We start from the raw sequence: 22,434 nt of genomic DNA on the forward strand, positions 1-22,434 counted from the left end.
TAGAGTCATTGAGATTTACAGCATGGAAACAGAGCTGAAAATGTGTTGCTGGAAAAGTGCAGCAGGTCAGGCAGCATCCAAGGAACAGGAAAATCGACGTTTCGGGCATAAGCCCTTCTTCAGGAAAGAAGGGCTTATGCCCGAAACGTCAATCCTCCTGTTCCTTGGATGCTGCCTGACCTGCTGTGCTTCTCCAGCAACACATTTTCAGCTCTGACCTCCAGCATCTGCAGTCCTCACTTTCTCCTCGAAGCATGGAAACAGACCCCACTTGTTTCAAAAGCTTTAACAAAGGACATCAGGGAGGAAAAATACCACTGTTTTCATATTTTGGAAATATAGTGATTGGAAAACAAACCTAATAGATTGACAAAAAGAGAAGTTAGGAGCTTTTAGTTCACAGTTATTAGGAAAAAGAATATTTAACTGGAAAATATTGTTGAAACAAATATCTGAAGTATCTGTTTAAGTATTCAACAGAAAAGAGTATGTGAGAAAAGGATCAGGCAATCACAAAGTGGACTATAGGAAATGGAAGGAGTAGACCCTTCAAGCATGCTCTATAGTTGACCTATATAAATGCAACTTCCCTGCACGAGCCCCCAAAGACATTGATCCCTGTTATATCTAAAAATATGTTCTAAACCAAGGGACATCATTTAAAATTGAGGAAGCACTCATTTAAAACACACAGAGGGCTGAGAGTCCTTCCTGAAAAGGCAGTAGAAGCAATGTGTTTGAACATTTCTAATGTGGGGCAGATAAGTAAGGGGGTGAAAGGTTATCTGAGGTAGGCAGAGATTTGAGGTTATAATCAGATCAGTCATGATTTGAAATGACAGAAGGTGCTTTGGGCTGCGTAGCCTACTCCTGTTCCTTGCCAAAAGCAGATGCTGGAAATCTGAAATAAAAATAACTCAGCAGGTCTGGCAGCATCTGTGGAGAGACAGACGATCAGTGTTAACAGGGTGGCATGGTGGCTCAGTGGTTAGCACTACTGCCTCACAGCACCAGGGTCCCAGGTTCGATGCAAGCCTTGGGCGACTGTATGTGGAGTTTGCACATTCTCCCCGTGTCTGCGTGGGTTTCCTCCCACAGTCCAAAGATGTGCAGGTCAGGTGAATTGGCCATGCTGAATTGCCCGTAGGGAATAGGTGCATTAGTCAGAGGGAAATGGGACTGCGTGGGTTACTTTCCGGAGAGTCGGTGTGGACTTGTTGGGCCGAAGGGCCTGTTTCCACACTGTAGGGAATCTAATCATTTCAAATCCAATTGGTATTCTGATAAAAAGTCATACTGGACTCAAAACATTAAGTCTTGTTTATCCACAGACCTGCTGAGTTTCTCCACACATTCTGCTTTTATTCATTATCATAGAATCCTACAGTGTGGAAGGAGGCCATTCAATCCATCCAGTTCACATTGACATCCCAAGAGCATCCCACTCAGACCCATCCCCCCTACCCTATCCTTATAACCCTGCATTTCCCATGCCTGGCCCACTTAACCTACACCTCCCTGGACACAATGGCAATTTAGCATGGCCAATCCACCTAACCTGCACATCTTTGGACTGTGGGAAGAAACTGGAGCACCCACGGAGTACACACGCAAATAGGGAAGATGTGCAAATTCTACACAGATAGGGTGGAGGGTAGAATCAAACCCAGGCCCCTGGCACTGTGAGGCAGCAGTGAGAGCCAGTGTGTTGTCCCTGCTCCTTGTTTGTAGATTCACAAATGTACTCAATGACTGAGCCTCCACAGCCCTATGGGGTAAAGATTCAAGAAGCAAATCCTCTTCATTTCAGTCCCAAATTCTTACTTTGGAGATTGAGAGGGTGCAGATGTGATCAGCTGAGAATTCGCTTTCTGTGCCATTTCACTCTCTTCTCTTTTCCTTGGCCTGAGGTTTGGTTTATGGAAATTATTCAATGGAGCACAGCCCTGGGTTAAGCTGCTGTGATAGCTCAAATCAAGATTGCTAACTCATCAGATATGGAATCACAAAGGAGATCACACCGTGCTGTACAGTGCATATAGAGGGCACTCTTTTAATAGAATTGAAGACCAGGTAAGTTATGTTAAATGGTGTACTATTCTGGTCATGTCAGAAATCAGACTTAGAGGCACTGGAGAAGGTGCAAAATAGATTTGTAGGAATTCCACCAGAATTGAGAAGATGTACATGGGCTAGAAAAAAAGCTGAGGGTTGACTTAAGCTCTTTATTTTTACTATAGAGGTATTAATAGTGCCTACATGGGAAGGACATAACATACAAAGTAGGCTATTTGCTCCTTCAAACCTGCCCTGCCATTTATTAAGATCATGGTCCAGAGTGTGTTGCTGGAAAAGCACAGCAGGTCAGGCAGCATCCGAGGAGCAGGAGAATCAACGTTTCGGGCCGGAGCCCTTCATCAGGAATGAGGCTGGGAGCCTCGGGGGTGGAGAGATAAGTGGGAGGGGGGTGGGGCTCGGGAGAAGGTAGCTAAGAGTGCAATACGTGGATGCAGGTGAGGATGAGAGTCTACTTGAGGATGTGGCTGAAGAGCTTCATGGCAGAGGAGAGGACTTGGGGAGTACAGTGAGAGAGGAACTCACCGAGATCTTTGTAGAGAGAGAGGAGAAAGAACTTCCTTAAGGTAGGCATCCTTGGAAGAGGCTTCACAGTCAGGGCTGATCTAGCCCAGGCCTCAATACCCTGATATTTCAAAACATTTATCTCCTTCCTCTTTAAGTACTATCAATGATCTATCCACCACAAGTCTCTAGAGTAGAGAATTTCAGACATTCACCACACTCAAAGTAGAGAAGATGTTTCCTCTTGTGGGGGGGGGGGATTCAAAATAGGAGTCATAAAACTCAGATAGAGTCATAGAGTCATAGAGATGTACAGCATGGAAACAGACCCTTCAGTCCAACCCATCCATGCTGACCAGATATCCCAACCCAATCTAGTCCCACCTGCCAGCACCCAGCCCATATCCCTCCATACCCTTCCTATTCATATACCCATCCAAATGCCTCTTAAATGTTGCAATTCTACCAGCCTCCACCACATCATCTGGCAGCTCATTCCATACATGTACCGCCCTCTGCGTGAAAACGTTGCCCCTTAGGTCTTTTTTATATCTTTCCCCTCTCACCCTAAACCTATGCCCTCTAGTTCTGGACACCCCCACCCCAGGGAAAAGACTTTGCCTATTTATCCTATCCATGCCCTTCATAATTTTGTAAATCTCTAAAAAGGTCACCCCTCAGCCTTCGACTGTCCAGGGAAAACAGCACCAGCCTGATCAGCCTCTCCCTGTAGCTCAGATCCTCCAACCCTGGCAACATCCTTGTAAATCTTTTCTGAACCCTTTCAAGTTTCACAACATCTTTCCAATAAGAAGAAGACCAGAATTGCACACAATATTCCAACAGTGGCCTAACCAATGTCCTGTACAGTCGCAACATGACCTCCCAACTCCTGTACTCAATACTCTGACCAATAAAGGAAAGCATACCAAACACCGCCTTCACTATCCTATCTACCTGCGACTCCACTTTCAAGGAGCTATGAACCTCCACTCCAAGGTCTCTTTGTTCAGCAACACTCCCTAGGATCTAACCATTAAGTGTATAAGTTCTGCTGAGATTTGCTTTCCCAAAATGCAGCACCTAGCATTTATATGAATTAAACTCATCTGCCACTTTTCAGCCCATTGGCCCATCTGGTCAAGATCCTGTTGTAATCTGAGGTAACCCTCTTCGCTGTCCACTACACCTCCAATTTTGGTGTCATCTGTAAACTTACTAACTTACCTCTTATGCTCGCATCCAAATCATTTATGTAAATGACAAAAAGTAGAGGGCCCAGCACCGATCCTTGTGGCACTCCACTGGTCACAGGCCTCCAGTCTGAAAAACAACCCTCCACCACCACCCTCTGTCTTCTACCTTTCAGCCAGTTCTGTATCCAAATGGCTAGTTCTCCTTGTATTCCATGAGATCTAACCTTGCTAATCAGACTCCCATGGGGAACCTTGTCGAACGCCTTACTGAAGTCCATATAGATCACGCCTACCGCTCACTGGTCTATAGTTCCCTGGCTTGTCCTTACCACCCTTCTTAAACAGTGGCACCACGTTTGCCAACCTCCAGTCTTCCCGCACCTCACCTATGACTATCGATGATACAAATATCTCAGCAAGAGGCCCAGCAATCACTTCTCTAGCTTCCCACAGAGTTATCAGGTACACCTGATCAGGTCCTGGGGATTTATCCACCTTTAACCGTTTCAAGTCATCCAGCACTTCCTCCTCTGTAATCTGGACATTTTGCAAGATGTCATCATCTATTTCCCTACAGTCTATATCTTCCATATCCTTTTCCACAGTAAATACTGATGCAAAATATTCATTTAGTATCTTCCCCATTTTCTGTGGCTCTACACAAAGGCTGCCTTGCTGATCTTTGAGGGGCCCTATTCTCTCCCTAGTTACCCTTTTGTCCTTAATATATTTGTAAAACCCCTTTGGATTCTCCTTAATTCTATTTGCCAAAGCTATCTCATGTCCCCTTTTTGCCCTCCTGATTTCCCTCTTAAGTATACTCCTATTTCCTTTATACTCTTCTAAGGATTCACTCGATCTATCCTGTCTGTACCTGACATATGCTTCCTTCTTTTTCTTAACCAAACCCTCAATTTCTTTAGACATCCAGCATTCCCTATACCTACCAGCCTTCCCTTTCACCCTGACAGGAATATACTTTCTCTGGATTCTCATTTTCTCATTTCTGAAGGCTTCCCATTTTCCAACTGTGCCTTTACCTGTGAACATCTGCCTCCAATCAGCTTTTGAATACCGTCAAAATTGGCCTCTCTCCAATTTAGAACTTCAACGTTTAGATCTGGTCTATCCTTTTCCATCACTATTTTAAAACGAATAAAATTATGATGTTCATTAATAATCCAATTCTGGAGAATTTTATTCAGCCACAGCCTGATGAAAGTGTGAAATTCACTGCCATGTGGAGTACTCAGGGCAAAAGGGCAGAGGGTTATTGGAGGAGATTCTAGGTAGTGCATGTAGAGGATGCTGATTGGGGAAATTAACAGAAAAGGTGACGGGAAGTTTACAGCAAACATAAACCTTGTAATTGATCAAACAGCCAGTTTCTGTCCTGCAAACTCTGTGGAACAAAAACAAAATTTCAATGTAGCAGTTCCCCAGTTTGCAGATGAAGGTCAGAGTGGAGGGGAGGGAAGATGAGATGCAACTGATTAACCAATTATTTAACAGCACTCAACTTTACAAGACTTTGAAAAGCAACTCCATCTCAAGCACATGATCCGTGGCGTTTGCTGTGGACAAGTTCAGAGCCAGCCGTTGGATGTGAAGCTGTTCCGCAAGTCCTTTCTCTCTGCCTCAGTCAAAGGCAGCAGGGGAGAACGACAAAATCCCCCGTAATATCCAAACCATCCCATCGCCTCCTTGAGGGCTGCAATGCCATACTTTTGCGTAACCTGCATCAGATAAAAATACTTTGCTCATTATGAAGAAAAGGAAGCTCCTTTAACAAAATGCAAACTGAACTACACAGATCATTTTTTCAAATATATCATAAGTGCCCAGAATTGATGGCAGGACCAACATTTATTGCCAGTCCCTAATTTCTTCTGACTACCTTCTTGAGCTGCTATAGCCTGTGGTGAAGGAATTCTAGGATTTTGACTCAGCAATGGTTTAAAAATAAACCATGGGTTAAAGTTTAGATTGGAGTCAGAATGGTGTGTGCCTTGGTGGGAAAGTTGCAGGAAGTGTCTTTCACCTTTTCAATGGTAGAGGTTATGGGTTCGGAAGTTGTTGTGAAAGGAGTTTGGTGGGTTTCTGCAGCTTGTGGATTGCAGGCTGCCCTGTGGAATGGACCCACCAAACCAAAGACTGACTAGCTACTGTTGCCAACCATCATGAGATGCTTCCAACTTGAAATGCCCTCTCTGTCCCCAGGCTACATAGAGCTGGAAGACTGCCTATTGGCAAAGCATCAACAAGAACCCAACCCCACCCATTACTTGGACTTCCATTCAAAGATTTCCTCTGCTCACCTCATGCACTTTGGAATCAGGAGCTTATCCTGAAACCAGGGTCTCAAAACAGAATGAAAATCCAGACCCTGCTTTTAAAAACAGAAAGTCAAAGTTATACTCACTGCTGTGTTTGGCTCAATCAGCCTGTATTGAAGTTCTCGGGCTTCTGCCCACTTCCCCTCAAGGCACAGCTTTTCCAGACTGCACAAAGGCTCTCCGAGGACATTGGCAAGCGCACACACACCACCCACAGCCCCTGAACAATCAATCAGGGATAGAAAAAATTTTTTTAAATTTTGTTAGCAAAGAATAAACTTGCATTTTAATAGCATCATTCACATCTTCATAATAGCTGTGGCTACCTCTCGCCCTTTGGAGTCTGAATGACATTCAATGACCTCACCATTGATGAATGGGGTTACCATTGACCAGACACTGAATTGGACCAGCCATATCAATACCATGCTTATGATACCAGGTCAGAGGCTGGGAATCCTGCAGCAAACCCTGACTCCCAAAGCCTATCCACCAGCTACAAGGTAAAAGTCAAGAGTATTATGGAATGAGGTAGATTGGTCCTTGTTCAGCAATGGAGAGAATTGTTATTGAGTGCAGATGGGAATGTGCAATAATTAGAACAGCTATGATCTTATTAAAAGGCAATGACAAAGTGGTCTACTCCTGCTCCCAATTCTCATGTTTGAATGTACTCTCTCGTCTGAACAGATGCAATGCCAACACGTTCAGAAAGCTTGACACCATCAGGATACAGCAGTCCACTCAACTGACACCACATTTACGACTTTCAACATTCACTCACACCTTCACCAACACTCAGTAGCAGCAGTGCATACCATCAAAAGGCTCCTTAGAAAGTACCAGCCAAATACATCACCATCTAGAAGGACAAAGGCAGCAGATACATGGAAACACCACCACCTATACGCTCCCCTCCAAAGCCACTCACCATTCTGACTTGGAAATATATTGCTGTTCAGTGTCATTGGGTGAAAGTCTGGAACTCCCTCCCTCACCACATTGTGGGCCTACATACACCAAATGGACTGCAGTAATTCAAGAGGCAGCGCACCATCACCTTCTCGAGGGCAATTAGGGATGGGTAATAAATGCTGGCCCAGCCAGTCACACCCACATCCCATGAAGTTAAAAAAAAATTCTGCTTTCAAGTCCCAGTTCAGGGACATGAGACCACAGTCTGCACTGACATTTCGGAGATCAGTACTGAGGGAGTGTGCCCCTTTGCAGTTCCATCAAACCACCCACCATCTGCCTTCTCAGATCAATGGAAAATATCTGGAAAGTAAAAAGGTAGGTTTGCTCCAATATTCTGACCAACATTTTTCCCTCTTTATAACACATTACCTAGTCATGATCACATTGCTGTTTATTGGGTACTTGCTGTTTGCAAATTGGTGACAACATAATATTTAAATGCTTTTTCAGATTTTGTTTTAAAAGGAAAGTCACTCTTGCAACATCTACATAGGTAGCAGGTTGATCCTATGATGGGACATTATACAGGTTCCTCTGTTTGGAATCCAGCACAGCCTATTCAAGTGAAATAGGTTTGATGCCTCAAACCTGTTCCTTTCTTGCAAAATCTCAACTCCAAAGCTGTATCTAATCCCATGCTGAACCGGTCTCAGGAACTTTCGATGGGGACTGTGTCGAGAGAGCTTTACTTTCAGTTTAAAAGAGCAGATGCAGCTGTACTCTGCAGCTAACCCAATGCTGTGGAATGCACTGCCAGCAGTGGTGGTAGAGTCAGATACATTAGGGATATGTAAGTGACTCTTGAACAGGCACATGGAAGATAGTACAATGAAGGGTATGTAGGTTAGTGACATCTTAGGGTAGGATAAAAGGTCAGCACAACATCGAGGGCCGAAGGGCCTGTACTGTGCTGTACTGTTCTATGTTTGATGGGCACAGGAAGTAACAAAATGGGAAGAGTTATACGCTGGGTAAATATTCATTATGATGGAATACAAAAGAAAAATGGTTACAATTTTAATAATTACACCCAGAAATCTAATCTTAATAGCAAAAAAATACAGCAGTAACATATCTGACAGAAAACATTTAAAATTGGAACCTGAAGTTTTGTCTCTTCTCAAGCATTTACGTAACACTTAACATCATGAATGTTGCAAATCAATTCACAAGAGAGTGTGTTGAGTTACCACCTGATAGCCACACGAGGAGATGCGAAGACAGGCGATTGCGCAGGTTTGATGGTCCATCATAAAACAGAAAACGTGTCAGAGGTTTACAGTAGGAATTCTAGAGTTCAGTGTCAACAATGGACCAATTACAATCAGGGATGCACACAAGGTCAGAATCGGAGGACTGACTGGCACAGACTCGATGGGCAGAAGGGCCTTTTCCTGGGCTGTAGACTTCAATGACTACGACTACAGTTGCAGCCACCTCAGATTGTTGGAGGTTTCAGAGTTAGGGAGGGGTTAGGCTACAGAACGATTGTAAGTGTGTGTGTGTATTATCATGTCTCCAGCACTGCAATGTATACTCCCAAAAGAACATGCTGGAAATGTCAAGTTGAGTGATAGAATTATTCTTTTTCCCTCTCTTCTTCTGGAATAATCTTCTCTTCACATGAAACCTCTTTGAATCAACCCCGTAACCCTACACTGCTCCTAATCACATATTGAATTTTTGATATCTTGTCAAGTTAAAGTAGATTGTCTCCCTCAAAGAAAAGTTGAACAGTAACCACAGCATAACAAGTGTACCAATGCAGTCAAACTTGCCATTTGCTGACCCTGAACTTGTTCCTCTCCACCCTGTAAAAAACAGTGAGACACAAGCCCAGCAGGAGGGTCAGGGTCAGTTACTCTGGTGTATGGAAAGCATAATTCCATTCCAGTGATTCTAGACTTTAGCTACTCCCCCACCATCAGTCCATCACATAGTGAACAGACAGCAGCCACTCTGCAGCTCAAATCCCAAAGTCATTGTGCAGCCCAACACCCCGCCATGTACGTTTTTACTCAGAAGAAAACAGAAATTGCTGGAAAAACTCAGCAGGTCTGGCATCCTGTAGGAAGAAAACAGAGTTAACATTTCAAGCCCAGTGACTCATCATCAGAATTGAGATAGCGGCTATCAGTTCTGTTGAAGGATCATGTGGCTCGAAACATTAACCCTGCTTTCTCTCCACAGATGCCTGATTGAGTTTCTCCATCAATTTCTGTTTCCATTTCAGATTTCCAGCTTTGTTTTATTTTACGTTTTCACTGAATGCCAATTAGTAAGCATTTTCTCAATAAATAGAAAACATCCAATCACTCCCTCAAAGAGGTGGCACCAGCAGAATGGGCAAATAGCCTCCTTTTATGTTATGATCATACTCTCCATCTGTGTGAGCAGATCATCCCCAGTTCCCTATCTCCATTATGGGTGGCCTCTTACCTACTGAATAAGCAGAGAGCAGGAATCCAGCTGATCCAGCCAGCACCTGGAAATTCCGGTTCCTGGTTTTGTGGACAATCAGTGCGATTCTTGTGATCTGGGGAAGATGAACTGAAGCATAAAATACCATCTATTGCCAGCCAGCCAATGGGTTATTTGATTTGATTTATTGCTGTCACATGCACTGAGGTGCAGTGAAAAGTGTTGTCTTACGTGCTTTACAGACAGATCGCACTATACAAGTGTATCAGGGTAACAGAACAGAGTGCAGGGTACAGCTGCCAAGAAAGTGCAGAGAGAGCAAGATCAACATTAACTTAAAGAGGTGCATTCAAAAATCTGATAACAGCGGAGAGGAAGCTGTTCTTTAGTCTGTTTGTACATGTACGCAAACTTTTATATCTTCTGCTCAATGGAAGAGGGTGGAAGAGAGTATACCCAAGATGGAAGGGGTCTTTGATTATGTTGGTTTCTTTTCCAAGGCAGTGGGAAGTATAGATGGAGTCAGTGGATGGGAGGCCGGTTATCGTGATGGTCTGGGTTGTGTTCACGACTCTCTGTAGTTTCTTTCGGACTTAGAAAGAACAGTTATTATATCACACTGTGATGCAGCCAGATAGGATGGTTATAGATAGGACAGGACTTTAAACAGGACAACAGTCTATTTACAAACAGCCTCTACAAACTACAGCCAATAGCATTCATAGCTGACACTACCGCAACTTCGCCTGATAAGAACAGGATTATCTCTCCACAAGATGCAGGTAGTGGAGGACACATAGGTACAATCAATCCAAGTCTTTTACGGTGGTTTAATTCCCAGGAGGTGAGTAGCAAGGCATGACCTGAATCATCTCATTTAGAACAGGCCAACAAAATGGTCTGCCCTCCTGTGAAGAAGCTTAGTGAATCCTCACAGTGCAGATAGGCCATTCAGCCCATCGAGTGTGCACCAACCCTCTAAAGAGCATCTAGACCCAGCCACCTATCCTATCCCCGTAGACCTGCATTTACCATGGCCATTCCACCTAACCTGCACATCTTTGCACTATGACTGTGGGAGGAAACTAGAACACCCAGAGGGGACCCATACAGACACTGGGAAATTTGCAAACTCTACAGTGATAATCACCCAATGCTGGAATGAAATCGGGGTCCTTAGCGCTAAGAGGCAGCAGTGCTAAGCACTGAGCCACCACACTGCCCCATAGAACAGAAGACATTATGAGCAAGTTTGTAACAATTTTAATAGAGTATGTAATCAGCAGTGTTTCAATTTGCCTCCAAAGGTTGAGGGCCCCATTCCAGACAGCTGAGCAGAGAAATTATATCTGACTCTTCCTGGCAGGACAAAAGGATCAGTTCACAGGCAAAACACCTTCCTTGAGATGGACTATTAAACTGAGGCCGCATCCAGCCTCACAGATAACAGATCCCATGGCATTATCCCTCAACTAACACCACTAAAGGAAAGAGAGATTATCTGGTCATCATGAATTTGTTATTTCTGGGATCTCACTGTACATAGGCTGGTTGATTCCTGCAGACAGGGTAGTGCCTCGGCTGGAGAACTGGAGATGTCCCCATTGGGAACAGGATCAGGGCCACCCTATGCTCTGATGCCTCCACCTCCTGGTCATGGACCTCACAGTGTGATCTCTGACAGCAGTAAGGAGGCAGATGCCAGTGGAGACCACAAGATGGCACCATCTTAAACATACAGGACCAGAGGCGAGGTCAGGAAGCATATCCAGGGTGGAGGAAATCAGGAATTCTCTGCTCCAAAGAGGCTGGGGTTGGTAAAGGACTGTGGGTCCCGACTGAAAACTTTAACACGGAGATTTTTGCTGAGTAAGAGATAACGTCATGGTTTAGATACAGATAACAATGATCGACCTGAACGATGGGTTAGGCGCCAGGGGCTGAATGGCCTCCTCACATACCCCTTGCAAGTTAAGAGGATGAAACAAGGAAGGGGATGATTACTTACATCGTTCCCACTGTCCTTCAGCCCGATGATGTTTGGATGTTGAGATAGTGTGAGGATTGCGTCCATTGGAAGCTCCAGTGCAGTGTTGCCAGGGACACTGTACAACACAACAGGCACAGGTGAGGCATCTGCTACCTGAATTGAAATCATCAAGAACAATCAAGAGAGTGATTGGTTAGTGTTCTTGTGGCACAGTGGTAGCATCCCTACCTCAGAGCTAGGAAACTCTCATTCAAATCCCACCAGTTCCAGAGGTAGAACAGAGAACAATACAGCACAGAAATGGGACCTTTGGCCCAAATTAAACAATCCCTTTTGCCTGCCCTTGGTCCATATCCCTCCGTTCCTTGTATATTCATGTGCTGCTTTAAAAGCCTCTTTAACACCCCTATCGTATCTGCCTCCACCACCACCCCCCAGCAGCATGTTCCAAACTCCTACCACTCTTTAAAAAAAAATTTGTCCCTCACATCTCCTTTGAACTTTTCCCCCATTCACCTTAAATGCATGCCCCCTAGTATTAGACATTTTAACTCTGGGAAAAGGATTCTGATGGTCAACCCTATCTATGCATCTTGTAATTTTATAGATTTCTATCTCAGGGTTCTTCTAGAGGTATGCAATAACATCTTGAATAGTTTGATTAGAACATAACACAAGAATGATTGATTGATTAAAAGATCCCATCGCCCAGTGACTCTGGCACACCTCAATGTGGGATCATAGCCAATTTACTCTTTGTTGATTCCCATACAATAGCAATGTGCTGAAACCACACAATGCTCGAGGAGTGGGAAAAAATATGAGCACACAGCTCTTTATCTACAGTGCATTCGCCATGGCATTCTCACCCCAAAAGCTAGAACATGAAAATCAAAATCAAGTTTGACAATCCAATGCAGTACATATCATTATCACATGGTCAACAACAACAAACACGGAAACTGCTGGAAAAACTCAGCAGGTCTGGCAGCATCTGTGCAGAGAAAGCAGAGAGTTTTGGGTTCAGTGGCCTTTCCTCGGAAGCAAGATCCTTCTCTTCGCTAATTAGCGAGCACCATCACTCACACACCTCATGGAAAGGTCTGTCTCATTATAAAAGTGCGACCAGCGAAAGGTCCCCCTGCAAACACCTTTTATTGAGGCAAGAGAAGAAAAATATCTTTGACAGCAAGAGGAATATCCAGAAGGCCATACATGAGCAGAAGCTATTTCCCTGTTAACAGCCAGCTATTAACTCCGCTAGGGTTAGGGTTACCTGTTTGTGTAACTGTTACCTGCATATAGTGCTGGATGAAAGCAGCACTGTTCATTCTGCCCCGATAGTAAAACGGAGTGATAACCATCACCGCATTCGCCCCTGCTTCAGCCATCTTGAGTGTCATTGCAATGGTGGCCTCCGTGGCTGTTGGGAGCAGAGAGAGAAATTGCCACTTACAACCTGTTTGTAGTAGCCATGGCAACGAGATCTCATTCACTGACCTGAAACTGACACTGATGGTTAGAGCCTGGTGGGGGGGGGGTGGCGTACCCCTTGCCCCACACTGTGTTAGAAGGCAGCACCTGCTGTAATTAGGGACAGGCAATAAATTGCTGGCTTTGCCTATGAAATTCGCATCATCTTAAAAAAAATCTTTTTTTTAAGATTGCTGGGAAATGTTAGGACAGTTATAAGCTTAAAAACAGTCCAGCTACAGCCCACACAACCTTCTCCAGCAACACAACCGTGACTGAGTGTTGCTCTTTCTCTCTCACTCATTGCCCCGGTTCTCTCTCAGATCTATTGTCCAGTGCACAGTTATTTGAAGTTCAAAGTTTGGGTGAAGATTTGTAGCTCGGGTGCTCGTTGTTGTGGTTCTGTTCGCCGAGCTGGAAATTTTTGTTGCAAACATTTCGTCCCCTGTCTAGGTGACATCCTCAGTGCTTGGGAGCCTCCTGTGAAGCGCTTCTGTGGCGTTTCCTCCGGCATTTATAGTGGCCTGTCCCTGCCGCTTCCGGTTGTCAGTTTCAGCTGTCCGCTGTAGTGGCCGGTATATTGGGTCCAGGTCGACGTGTTTGTTGATGGAGTTTGCGGATGAGTGCCATGCTTCTAGGAATTCCCTGGCTGTTCTTTGTTTGGCTTGCCCTATAATGGTAGTGTTGTCCCAGTCGAATTCATGTTGCTTGTCATCTGCGTGTGTGGCTACTAAGGATAGCTGGTCGTGGCGTTTCGTGGCTAGTTGATGTTCATGGATGCGGATCATTAGCTGTCTTCCTGTTTGTCCTATATAATGTTTTGTGCAGTCAGGGACAGGCCACTATAAATGCCAGAGGAAACACCACAGAAGCACTTCACAGGAGGCTCCCAAGCACTTATTTGAAGTGTTTATTCCCAATTCACATCCATTGGGGTGTCTAGACTGGTTCATCACATCAGCCTCTGCTGCTCCTGCCACTGTGCCCACTGCTACCCTCCTGTACAACCCTCTCCTGGGATTAGACCTGTTTTGGTGAGGGGTTCTACTCCGAATCATGTACCTGTCCTGTTCATGACACACAGAATTAATTTCTTGTCTTGCAATTCTCACAATCTTCACTTACATTCACAGCCTGATCCAGCGACCAGCAGCTTTTCCTCAGGTAGTACCTGCCTCACCCGCCGAACCACTTCAACACGTTCCTCACTGGTCAGGAAGACAAACTCTCCATTGGAGCCCTGAACAACCAGCCCTGCAAACACAAAGAAAGATCATGCATTTAAACAGCACCTGTTTCCACCTCAGCACCTTCCAAACTGCTTTCTGGCCAAATGTAGTGTTTTTGGAAGTGTGGTGGTGGATAGGAACCATCACAGCCAATCTGCACACAGGAAAATCCTGCAAATGGCAAAACATTGTTAATCTGAGAGTTGAAATTTGGTCCAGAGTGGAGGACTCTCCTGCTTTTCTTTGACTTGGTGCCACAAAATCTCTTACACCCTTCAGGGAGGGCAGGCAGGGTTCATGTCAGAAATAGAGCCTTTGCATCACTCCCTCAGTATTCACTGGAGGTTTCTGAGGATGAATCTAATGGAATAGACACTGGTGAACCTGTGGGAGCAGAATATTTGGATTTTGATAAGGTGATAAGGATGAGAATTTTATAATCAGGATAAGTGTGAGATGATTCACTTTGGTCAGAGTAACCGGAATGCAAAGTACTGGGCTAATGGTAAGATTCTTGGTAGTGTAGATGAGCAGAGAGACGTCGGTGTCCAGGTACACAGATCCTTGAAAGTTGCCACCCAGGTTGACAGGGTTGTTAAGAGGGCATACAGTGTTTTAGCTTTTATTAACAGAGGGATTGAGTTCCGGAACCATGAGGTTATGCTACAGCTGTACAAAACTCTGGTGCGGCTGCACTTGGAGTATTGTGTACAGTTCTGGTCACTGCATTATAAGAAGGATGTGGAAGCTTTGGAAAGGGTGCAGAGGAAATTTATTAGGATGTTGCCTGGTATGGAAGGAATGTCTTATGAGGAAAGGCTGAGAGACTGGAGGTTGTTTTCGTTAGAGAGAAGGTTGAGAGGTGACTTAATAGAGACACAAGATAATCAGAGGGTTAGATAGGGTGGACAGGGAGAGCCTTTTTCCAAGAATGGTGACGGTGAGCACGAGGGGGCATAGTTTGAATTGAGGGATGATTGATATAGGATAGATGTCAGAGGTAGTTTCTTTACTTGGAGAGTAGTAAGGGTATGGAATGCTTTGCCTGCAACGGTAGTAGATTCGCCAACTTTAAGTACATTTAAGTCGTCATTGGACAAGCATATGGACGTACATGGAATAGTGTAGGTTAGATGGGCTTCAGATTGTTATGACAGGTCAGCGCAACATCAAGGGCTGAAGGGCCTGTACTGTGCTGTAATGTTCTATGTTTTAAACAAACAATATCCACATTGCAGCCAGAATTCTGATAGTTGGGCTGTTGTGTGTGTGCGTGCGTGAGTGTTCGTTCCCAAATGTGGGCCAAAGGCAGAAAAAATAACTCCAATTGTTTGCTGCTGTGTTCGACAGTAAAAAGGCTTTTCACATTGGAACACTGAGAACCTTAGTCACACATTAATCAAAATGAATGGCCAAAGGGTTTGGTTAGGATGGAGAACTCACCATGTTCAAGGTCCAAGGATCTTGTATGTAATCATTTATCGAATGGGGCCTTAAACTGTGCAGCCAGTGACCTGGAGCCGCAATAGTTATTCATACATTAGCAATAAGACAGTGAGGCACAGATTAACCACTACCAATAAAATATCCACATAGCTAATTAAGTATTTATATTGAAAGCCCATTAAGCAGAATACACACCATCAAAGTGAGTTTGGGTGGGGGAAGGTAGGGACTGACTCAAAAGAGTTGGAGAAAGAAATAAAACACTATATTCCCCCACTGCTGTATCTGCTTTATAAAGGGCTCAGATGATGAGTTCTAGCTGGGTAGGCCATTGCTTGTTACCAAGGGAACTCACCTCAACAAGCCCCCTGGGGAGATTAATTAGTGATACCCAATGGTTATCACACCCATAATCAGATCATGGGGACTCAGTTTATTTTTCCTTCTTTTTCTTCTTTTTTGTTTATTTTTTTATTTTTTTTTTAAAAGGGCAATTCTGTTTTTTTTTCTTATTAACCCCCACACTACCACCTAAGTGCTGTAGTGCTTATTTTTGCCCCAGCACCCATGGTGTGTGTGTGTGCAGGTGTGAGACACAGTGAAAGACACAAAGTGCACGAATCTTTATTCAATTTCCACCACCAGGAAGATAGGAAAACACCTGGGTGGCCAGTGGGACTGTTTATTAAATGAAGACTGGGACTTAACATTAGGCACTCATTAGAATTGAACTGAATTAGCTTTATTGTCTCATGTGCTCAGGAGTACAGTGAAAAGTTTACAAGTCACCACTTACAGCACCATCTTAGGTACAGACAATAGACAATAGGTGCAGGAGTAGGCCATTCTGCCCTTTGAGCCTGCACCACCATTCAATATGATCATGGCAGATCATCCTTAATCAGTATCCTGTTCCTGCCTTATCTCCATAACCCTTGATTCCACAATCCATGACAGCTCTATCCAACTCTATCTTAAATGAATCCAGAGACTGGGCCTCCACTGCCCTCTGGGGCAGAGCATTCCACACAGCCACCACTCTCTGGGTGAAGAAGTTTCTCCTCATCTCTGTCCTAAATGGTCTACCCCGTATTTTTAAGCTGTGTCCTCTGGTTCGGGACTCACCCATCAGCGGAAACATGTTTCCTGCCTCCAGAGTGTCCAATCCTTTAATAATCTTATATGTCTCAATCAGATCCCCTCTCAGCCTTCTAAACTCAAGGGTATACAAGCCCAGTCACTCCAGTCTTTCAGTGTAAGGTAATCCCGCCATTCCAGGAATTGACCTCGTGAACCTACGCTGCACTCCCTCAATAGCCAGAATAAATGTCTTTCCTCAAATTTGGAGACCAGAACTGCACACACTACTCCAGGTGTGGTCTCACCAGGGCCCTGTACAGTTGCAGAAGAATCTGTACTACAGATTCTGGAGTACAAATTCTTATGAAAAGTAACTAGAAAAATACAAAAAAAAACCCAGAAAGTCCAGCATTACAAACCTTCAAACAGTAGAAAATCTTACTAATAAATTAGAGAAATAGAGAAACAACAATTTCAGAATAACAGTCCTTCCACAATAATGTAATAAATGAAGAAAAAGTGGAATTTAAGAAAGGAGCTGAGGTCATGAACATTCTGGTTCAGGCTGAGACAGTGGCTACAGGGATGGGGTAATGGAGCTTGTACCAGTGATACAGGATGACAACTTTGGTTTTCAGATTAATTAGCCAATGGGAACTGCTGTTCAACGGCGACTATTTGCATTTACATGGCACCTTTATTGTGGTGAAAGGTCCAAAAGAAGTGGACAGGAGCATTAGAATCATAGAATCCCTACAGTGTGGAAGCAGGCCATTCGACCCATCAAGTCCACACCGACCATCTGCCAACCTATCCCTGTAACCCTGTATATCCCATGGCTAATCCACCTAACCAACACATCCCTGGACACTATGGGTCATTTAGCATGGCCAATTCACCTGCACATACAGATGTACAGCATGGAAACAGACCCTTCGGTCCAACTTATCCATGCCGACCAGATATCCTAATCTAATCTAGTCCCATTTGCCAGCACCCAGCCCATATTGCTCCAAACTCTTTCTATTCATATAGCCATTCAGATGCCTTTCAAACGTTGCAATTGTACTAGCCTCCACTATTTGGACTATGGGAGGGAACCAGAAAACCAGTACAAAACCCACGGGGTAAGTGTGCAAAGTCCACCCAGACAGTCACCCAAGGGTAGAATCGAACCTGGGTTCCTGGCGCTGTGAGGCAATAGTGCTAACCACTGAGCCACCTTGCCATCCAAAGCAGAAGATATTAGGACAGGTGATCAGAAGCTTGGTCAAATTAAATGCTGCAAGTACAAGAGCAGATCAAAGGCTGGGAATTCTGCCAAAGCTAACTGACCAGCTCACTCCCCGTAATCTGTCCATCACCTACAAAGCACAAGTCAGCTGTGTGATGGAATATTCTTCACTTGCCTGGATGGATACAGCTCCAACAACACTCAAGAAGCTTAACAACAAGTAAAAACCAAGATGCACTTGATTAGAAATCCCATTCACCACCTTCAGCATTTAACCACTTCACCACTGAAGCTCAGTGTGCACAATCTACAAGAAGGAATAACTATCAAGGCTGCTTCAGCAACACCATCCAACTCATGACCACATCCATTTAGAAGGACAAGGGCAGCAGGTACAAGGGAATACCACCACCTTCAAGTTCCCCTCCAAGACACTCATCATCCTGACTTGGAAATATGTGTCGATGGGTGAAAATCTTGGAATTTCCTCCCTAAAGGCATTGTGGATCAACCCAGAGCACATGAACTATGGTGGGTCAAGAAGGCAGCTCACCACCACCTTCTCAAGAGTCAAAAAGTGTGGTACTGGAAAAGCACAGCAGTCAGGCAGCATCCAAGGAGCAGGAGAGTCGACATTTCGAGCATTCCTGATGAAGAGCTTATGCTCAAAATATCAACTTTCCTGCTCCTCGGATGCTGCCTGACCAGATGTGCATTTCCAGCGCCACAGTTTTCGACTCTGATCGCCAGCATTTGCAGTGCTCACTTTCTCCCTGTTTTTTACCACCCTCTCAGGGGGCAAGTAGGGATGGGCAATAAATGCTAGCCCAGCCAGCAATGCCTATGTCCTGTGAATGAATTGGAATAAAAAGCATCTTGAAGTTAGAGAGGGTTAGGGAGTGAATTCTAAACCTTAGGGTTCAGGCAGCTGAGGGCTAATGGTGGATGGAAATCAGGGAATGGGGAAAATAGGATAAGACTGGAGAAATGCAGAGAGTTTGGACAGTTGTGGGTCTGGAGGAAATAGGGAGGGAATTAGAACATAGTGGATTGGAGCAGAATGTCACATTTGTGGTGTCACTGGGTAGGATCCCAATTTGATTCCTGATGAAGGGTGGTTGCCCGAAACGTCGAATTTCCTGCTCCTCGGATGCTGCCTGACCTGCTGTGCTTTTCCAGCACCACTCTAATCTAGAATCTGATCTCCAGCATCTGCAGTCCTCACTTTCGCCTAGTCCCACTCAAAGTTGGCGAGTTCAGAGGGCAATGGGTAACTGGAGCTTGGTGTGTTGGGTTACAGAGGACTAGAAAGACAGCTTTAAGAGAGTGATAATGACTGTCCCCAGATAGTTTCCTATTGATAAATAGTTTTAAATAAAAAGAGTGAAGAATGTCACAAAGCATACACAGTACCTCGGAATGGAATCTTGCTGAACCCCTGGACGTTGCTCTCCAATTGCTGATATTGCAGCCGGCCCTTCTGGTCAAAGGGGCTAACTATCGGAGGATAAATACCCCCCAGGTCCAGCTGACTCCCTGAGCTGAGGCATCTGACTTGCCTCAGCCCCCTCTCAAATACCCTCCACTCCAAACACTTCCAGATTATAGCTTTCCCCAAAAACATATTACCCCCAGCAGGAACGCAACTTTTCTGTAGCTCTGTCACAAGTTAGTCAGTGACCCGGAACCTTCGGTCTGTTAACAACCACAACCACGCCCTCCCATCTCCCTACTCGGTAGACATTGTTTATTATTTCAGAAAAGGAGGTTACAAATATTGTTTTTACCAACGGAGAAGGTTTTTACCAAGGTTAGAAAGTTTTTGCAATGTTTGGGATGAAGTTGGAACGCGCTAGGTGAGCTGGCAAATGGCCCGCTGAGCATGTGAGAGCCAGGGGTTGACAGACTGAGAGTTTATTATTACAGTGTCTGCACAGCCTGTCAGCCACAGGCATTGTCAATAACACTGACCTTTCTCCTTATTACACTTCCAGTCCTAATCCTGGATTCAAACCTGAATCTCAATTCTTAACCTTATCAGAATTCTTAACTCCCCATCTTACCCCAAATTCCTGATCACAACCTCTGACCCCAATTACAGTCCCCAAACCCAGACTCTTAACTACAACCTCTGACCCAGACTCCTCCCACAGTCCCCAGACCCACCCTGGTGACCCTGAACACAACACTGCACATTCAGACCCTAACCACAACCTGTGACCCTGATCACAACCCCACAAATCCAGACCCTAACCACAACCTGTGACCCTGATCACAACCCCACAAATCCAGACCCTAACCACAACCTGTGACCCTGATCACAACCCTGCATATTCAGACCCTAACCACAACCTGTGACCCTAATCACAACCCTACAAATCCAGACCCTAACCACAACCCAAAGGGGTGGCACGGTGGCACAGTGGTTAGCACTGCTGCCTCACAGCACCAGAGACCCGAACTCAATTCCCGCCTCAGGCAACTGACTGTGTGGAATTCGCACATTCTCCCCGTGTCTGCGTGGGTTTTCTCCGGGTGCTCCGGTTTCCTCCCACAGTCCAAAAATGTGCAGGTTAGGTGAATGGGCCATGGTAAATTGCCCGTAGTGTTAGGTGAAGGGGTAAATGGAGGGGTATGGGAGGGTTGCGCTTTAGCAGGTCGGTGTGGACTTGTTGGGCCGAAGGGCCTTTTTCCACACTGTAAGTAATCTAATCTAATCTAAATCAACCTGTGACCCTGATCACAACACTGCACATTCAGACCCTAACCACAACCTGTGACCCTGATCACAACCCCACAAACCCAGAACCTAACCACAACCTGTGACCCTGATCACAACACTGCACATTCAGACTCTAACCACAACCTGTGAACCTGATCACAACCCCACAAATCCAGGCCCTAACCACAACCTGTGACCCTGATCACAACCCTACAAATCCGGACCCTAACCACAACCTGTGACCCTGATCACAACCCCGCAAATTCAGACCCTAACCACAACCTCTGATAACGACAACCTTTGACCCTGATAACAATCGCAAATCTAGATTCTAACCACAATCTCTGACCAGACTCTGGCCACAATCTGTGATGTCAGACTCTAACTACACCTCTGACCCTGACCATAACCTCTGTGTCCAGATCCTAACCATACCCTCTGATCCTGACTACAATCCGTTACTCTGGATGCTATCTATAACCTTTAACCCAGATTTTGCCACAATCTCCGCTCCCCGTAGCCACTGACTTCATCCATCTCCTTAACTGAACCAACCTGCAACATATTTATAGAATCATAGAGCTATACAACATCGAAACAGACCCTTCAGTCAAACTCATCCATGCCAACTAAGTTTCCCAAATTAACTCAAGCCACTTGCCCGCAGTTGGCCCATATCCCTCCAACCTTTCCTATACATGCACTTGTCTAAATGTCTTTTAAATGTTGTGACTGAACCTACATCTACCACTTCCTCTGGCAGTTCATTCCACACAGAACCCACCCTCTGTGTGAAATATACCCCCTAGTTTGGAACTCCCCCATCCTAGGGAAAATACCTTTGCCATTCATCTTATCTATGACCCTCATGATTTTATAAATCTTTGTATGCTCCAGTTAAAAAAGTCCCAGATGCATCCTCTCCTTTAAACTCAACACTGCAGTCCCAGCAACAGCCTGGTAAATGTTTTCTGAGCCCTGTCCAATTAAATAATTTCCTAATAATAGCAGGCTGACCAGAACTGTACACAGTACTCCAAACGTGGTCTCGCCAAAGGCCTATACAATCTTAATATGATGCCCCAACTCCTAAACTCAATGGTCTGAGCAAGAAAAGCAAGTGTGCTAAATGCCTTCTTAACCACCCTGTGTTCAACTCGGATCCAACTTTCAGAGACCTGAACCCGAGTTCTCTGTTTGATAACATTACCCAAGGCCCTATCATTAACTATATAAGTACTTGCCCTTACCAAAACGCAATACATCACATTTATCCAAATTAAACTCCATCTGCCACTCCTCAGCCCATTGGCCCAATTGATCACAATCCCTTTGTAATCTTAGGTAATCTTCTCCATTGTCCACTATACCACCAATATTGTGTCATCCACAAACTTATTAACCATGCCTCTTAAATTCTTATCCAAATCATTTATGTACGTGACAAACAAAACCTGGACCTAGCACCGATCCCTGTGGAACACCACTGGTCACAATCCTCTGGTCCAAAAAACAATCCTCCACCATCACCCTCTCTCTCCTACTGTCAAGCCAATTTTGTATCCAAATGGCAAGCTCTCCCTGAATCCCGTGTGATCTATCTTTAGTCTGCCATGCAGAACCTCGTCAAAGGCTTTACTAAAGTTTATGTAAACAACGTCCACCACTCTGCCCTTATCAAACTTTTTGGTTACGTCCTCAAAAAACTCAATCAAGACATGATTTCCCTTGCACAAAACCATGCTGACT

General features: G+C 44.8%; 1 protein-coding gene across 1 annotated transcript; it reads right to left on the reverse strand.

Moving 5' to 3' along the window:
* Positions 1-2,211: 2,211 nt before the first annotated feature.
* On the reverse strand, positions 2,212-19,800 carry hoga1 (4-hydroxy-2-oxoglutarate aldolase 1). The gene is made up of 7 exons (XM_043712988.2): positions 19,377-19,800; positions 14,100-14,228; positions 12,797-12,924; positions 11,520-11,654; positions 9,530-9,626; positions 6,199-6,332; positions 2,212-5,512 (listed from the first exon to the last, which is right to left on the reverse strand). Exons 1-7 carry the CDS (start codon positions 19,585-19,587, stop codon positions 5,363-5,365), a joined length of 984 nt encoding a protein of 327 aa, XP_043568923.1. The 5' UTR covers positions 19,588-19,800; the 3' UTR covers positions 2,212-5,362.
* Between the last annotated feature and the right edge of the window lie 2,634 nt (positions 19,801-22,434).

Source organism: Chiloscyllium plagiosum, unplaced genomic scaffold (genome assembly GCF_037043375.1).
Source record: "Chiloscyllium plagiosum isolate Xiang-an unplaced genomic scaffold, Cpla_swu_hap1 HiC_scaffold_22, whole genome shotgun sequence".
In the NCBI taxonomy this organism is placed as follows: Eukaryota; Metazoa; Chordata; class Chondrichthyes; order Orectolobiformes; family Hemiscylliidae; genus Chiloscyllium; species Chiloscyllium plagiosum.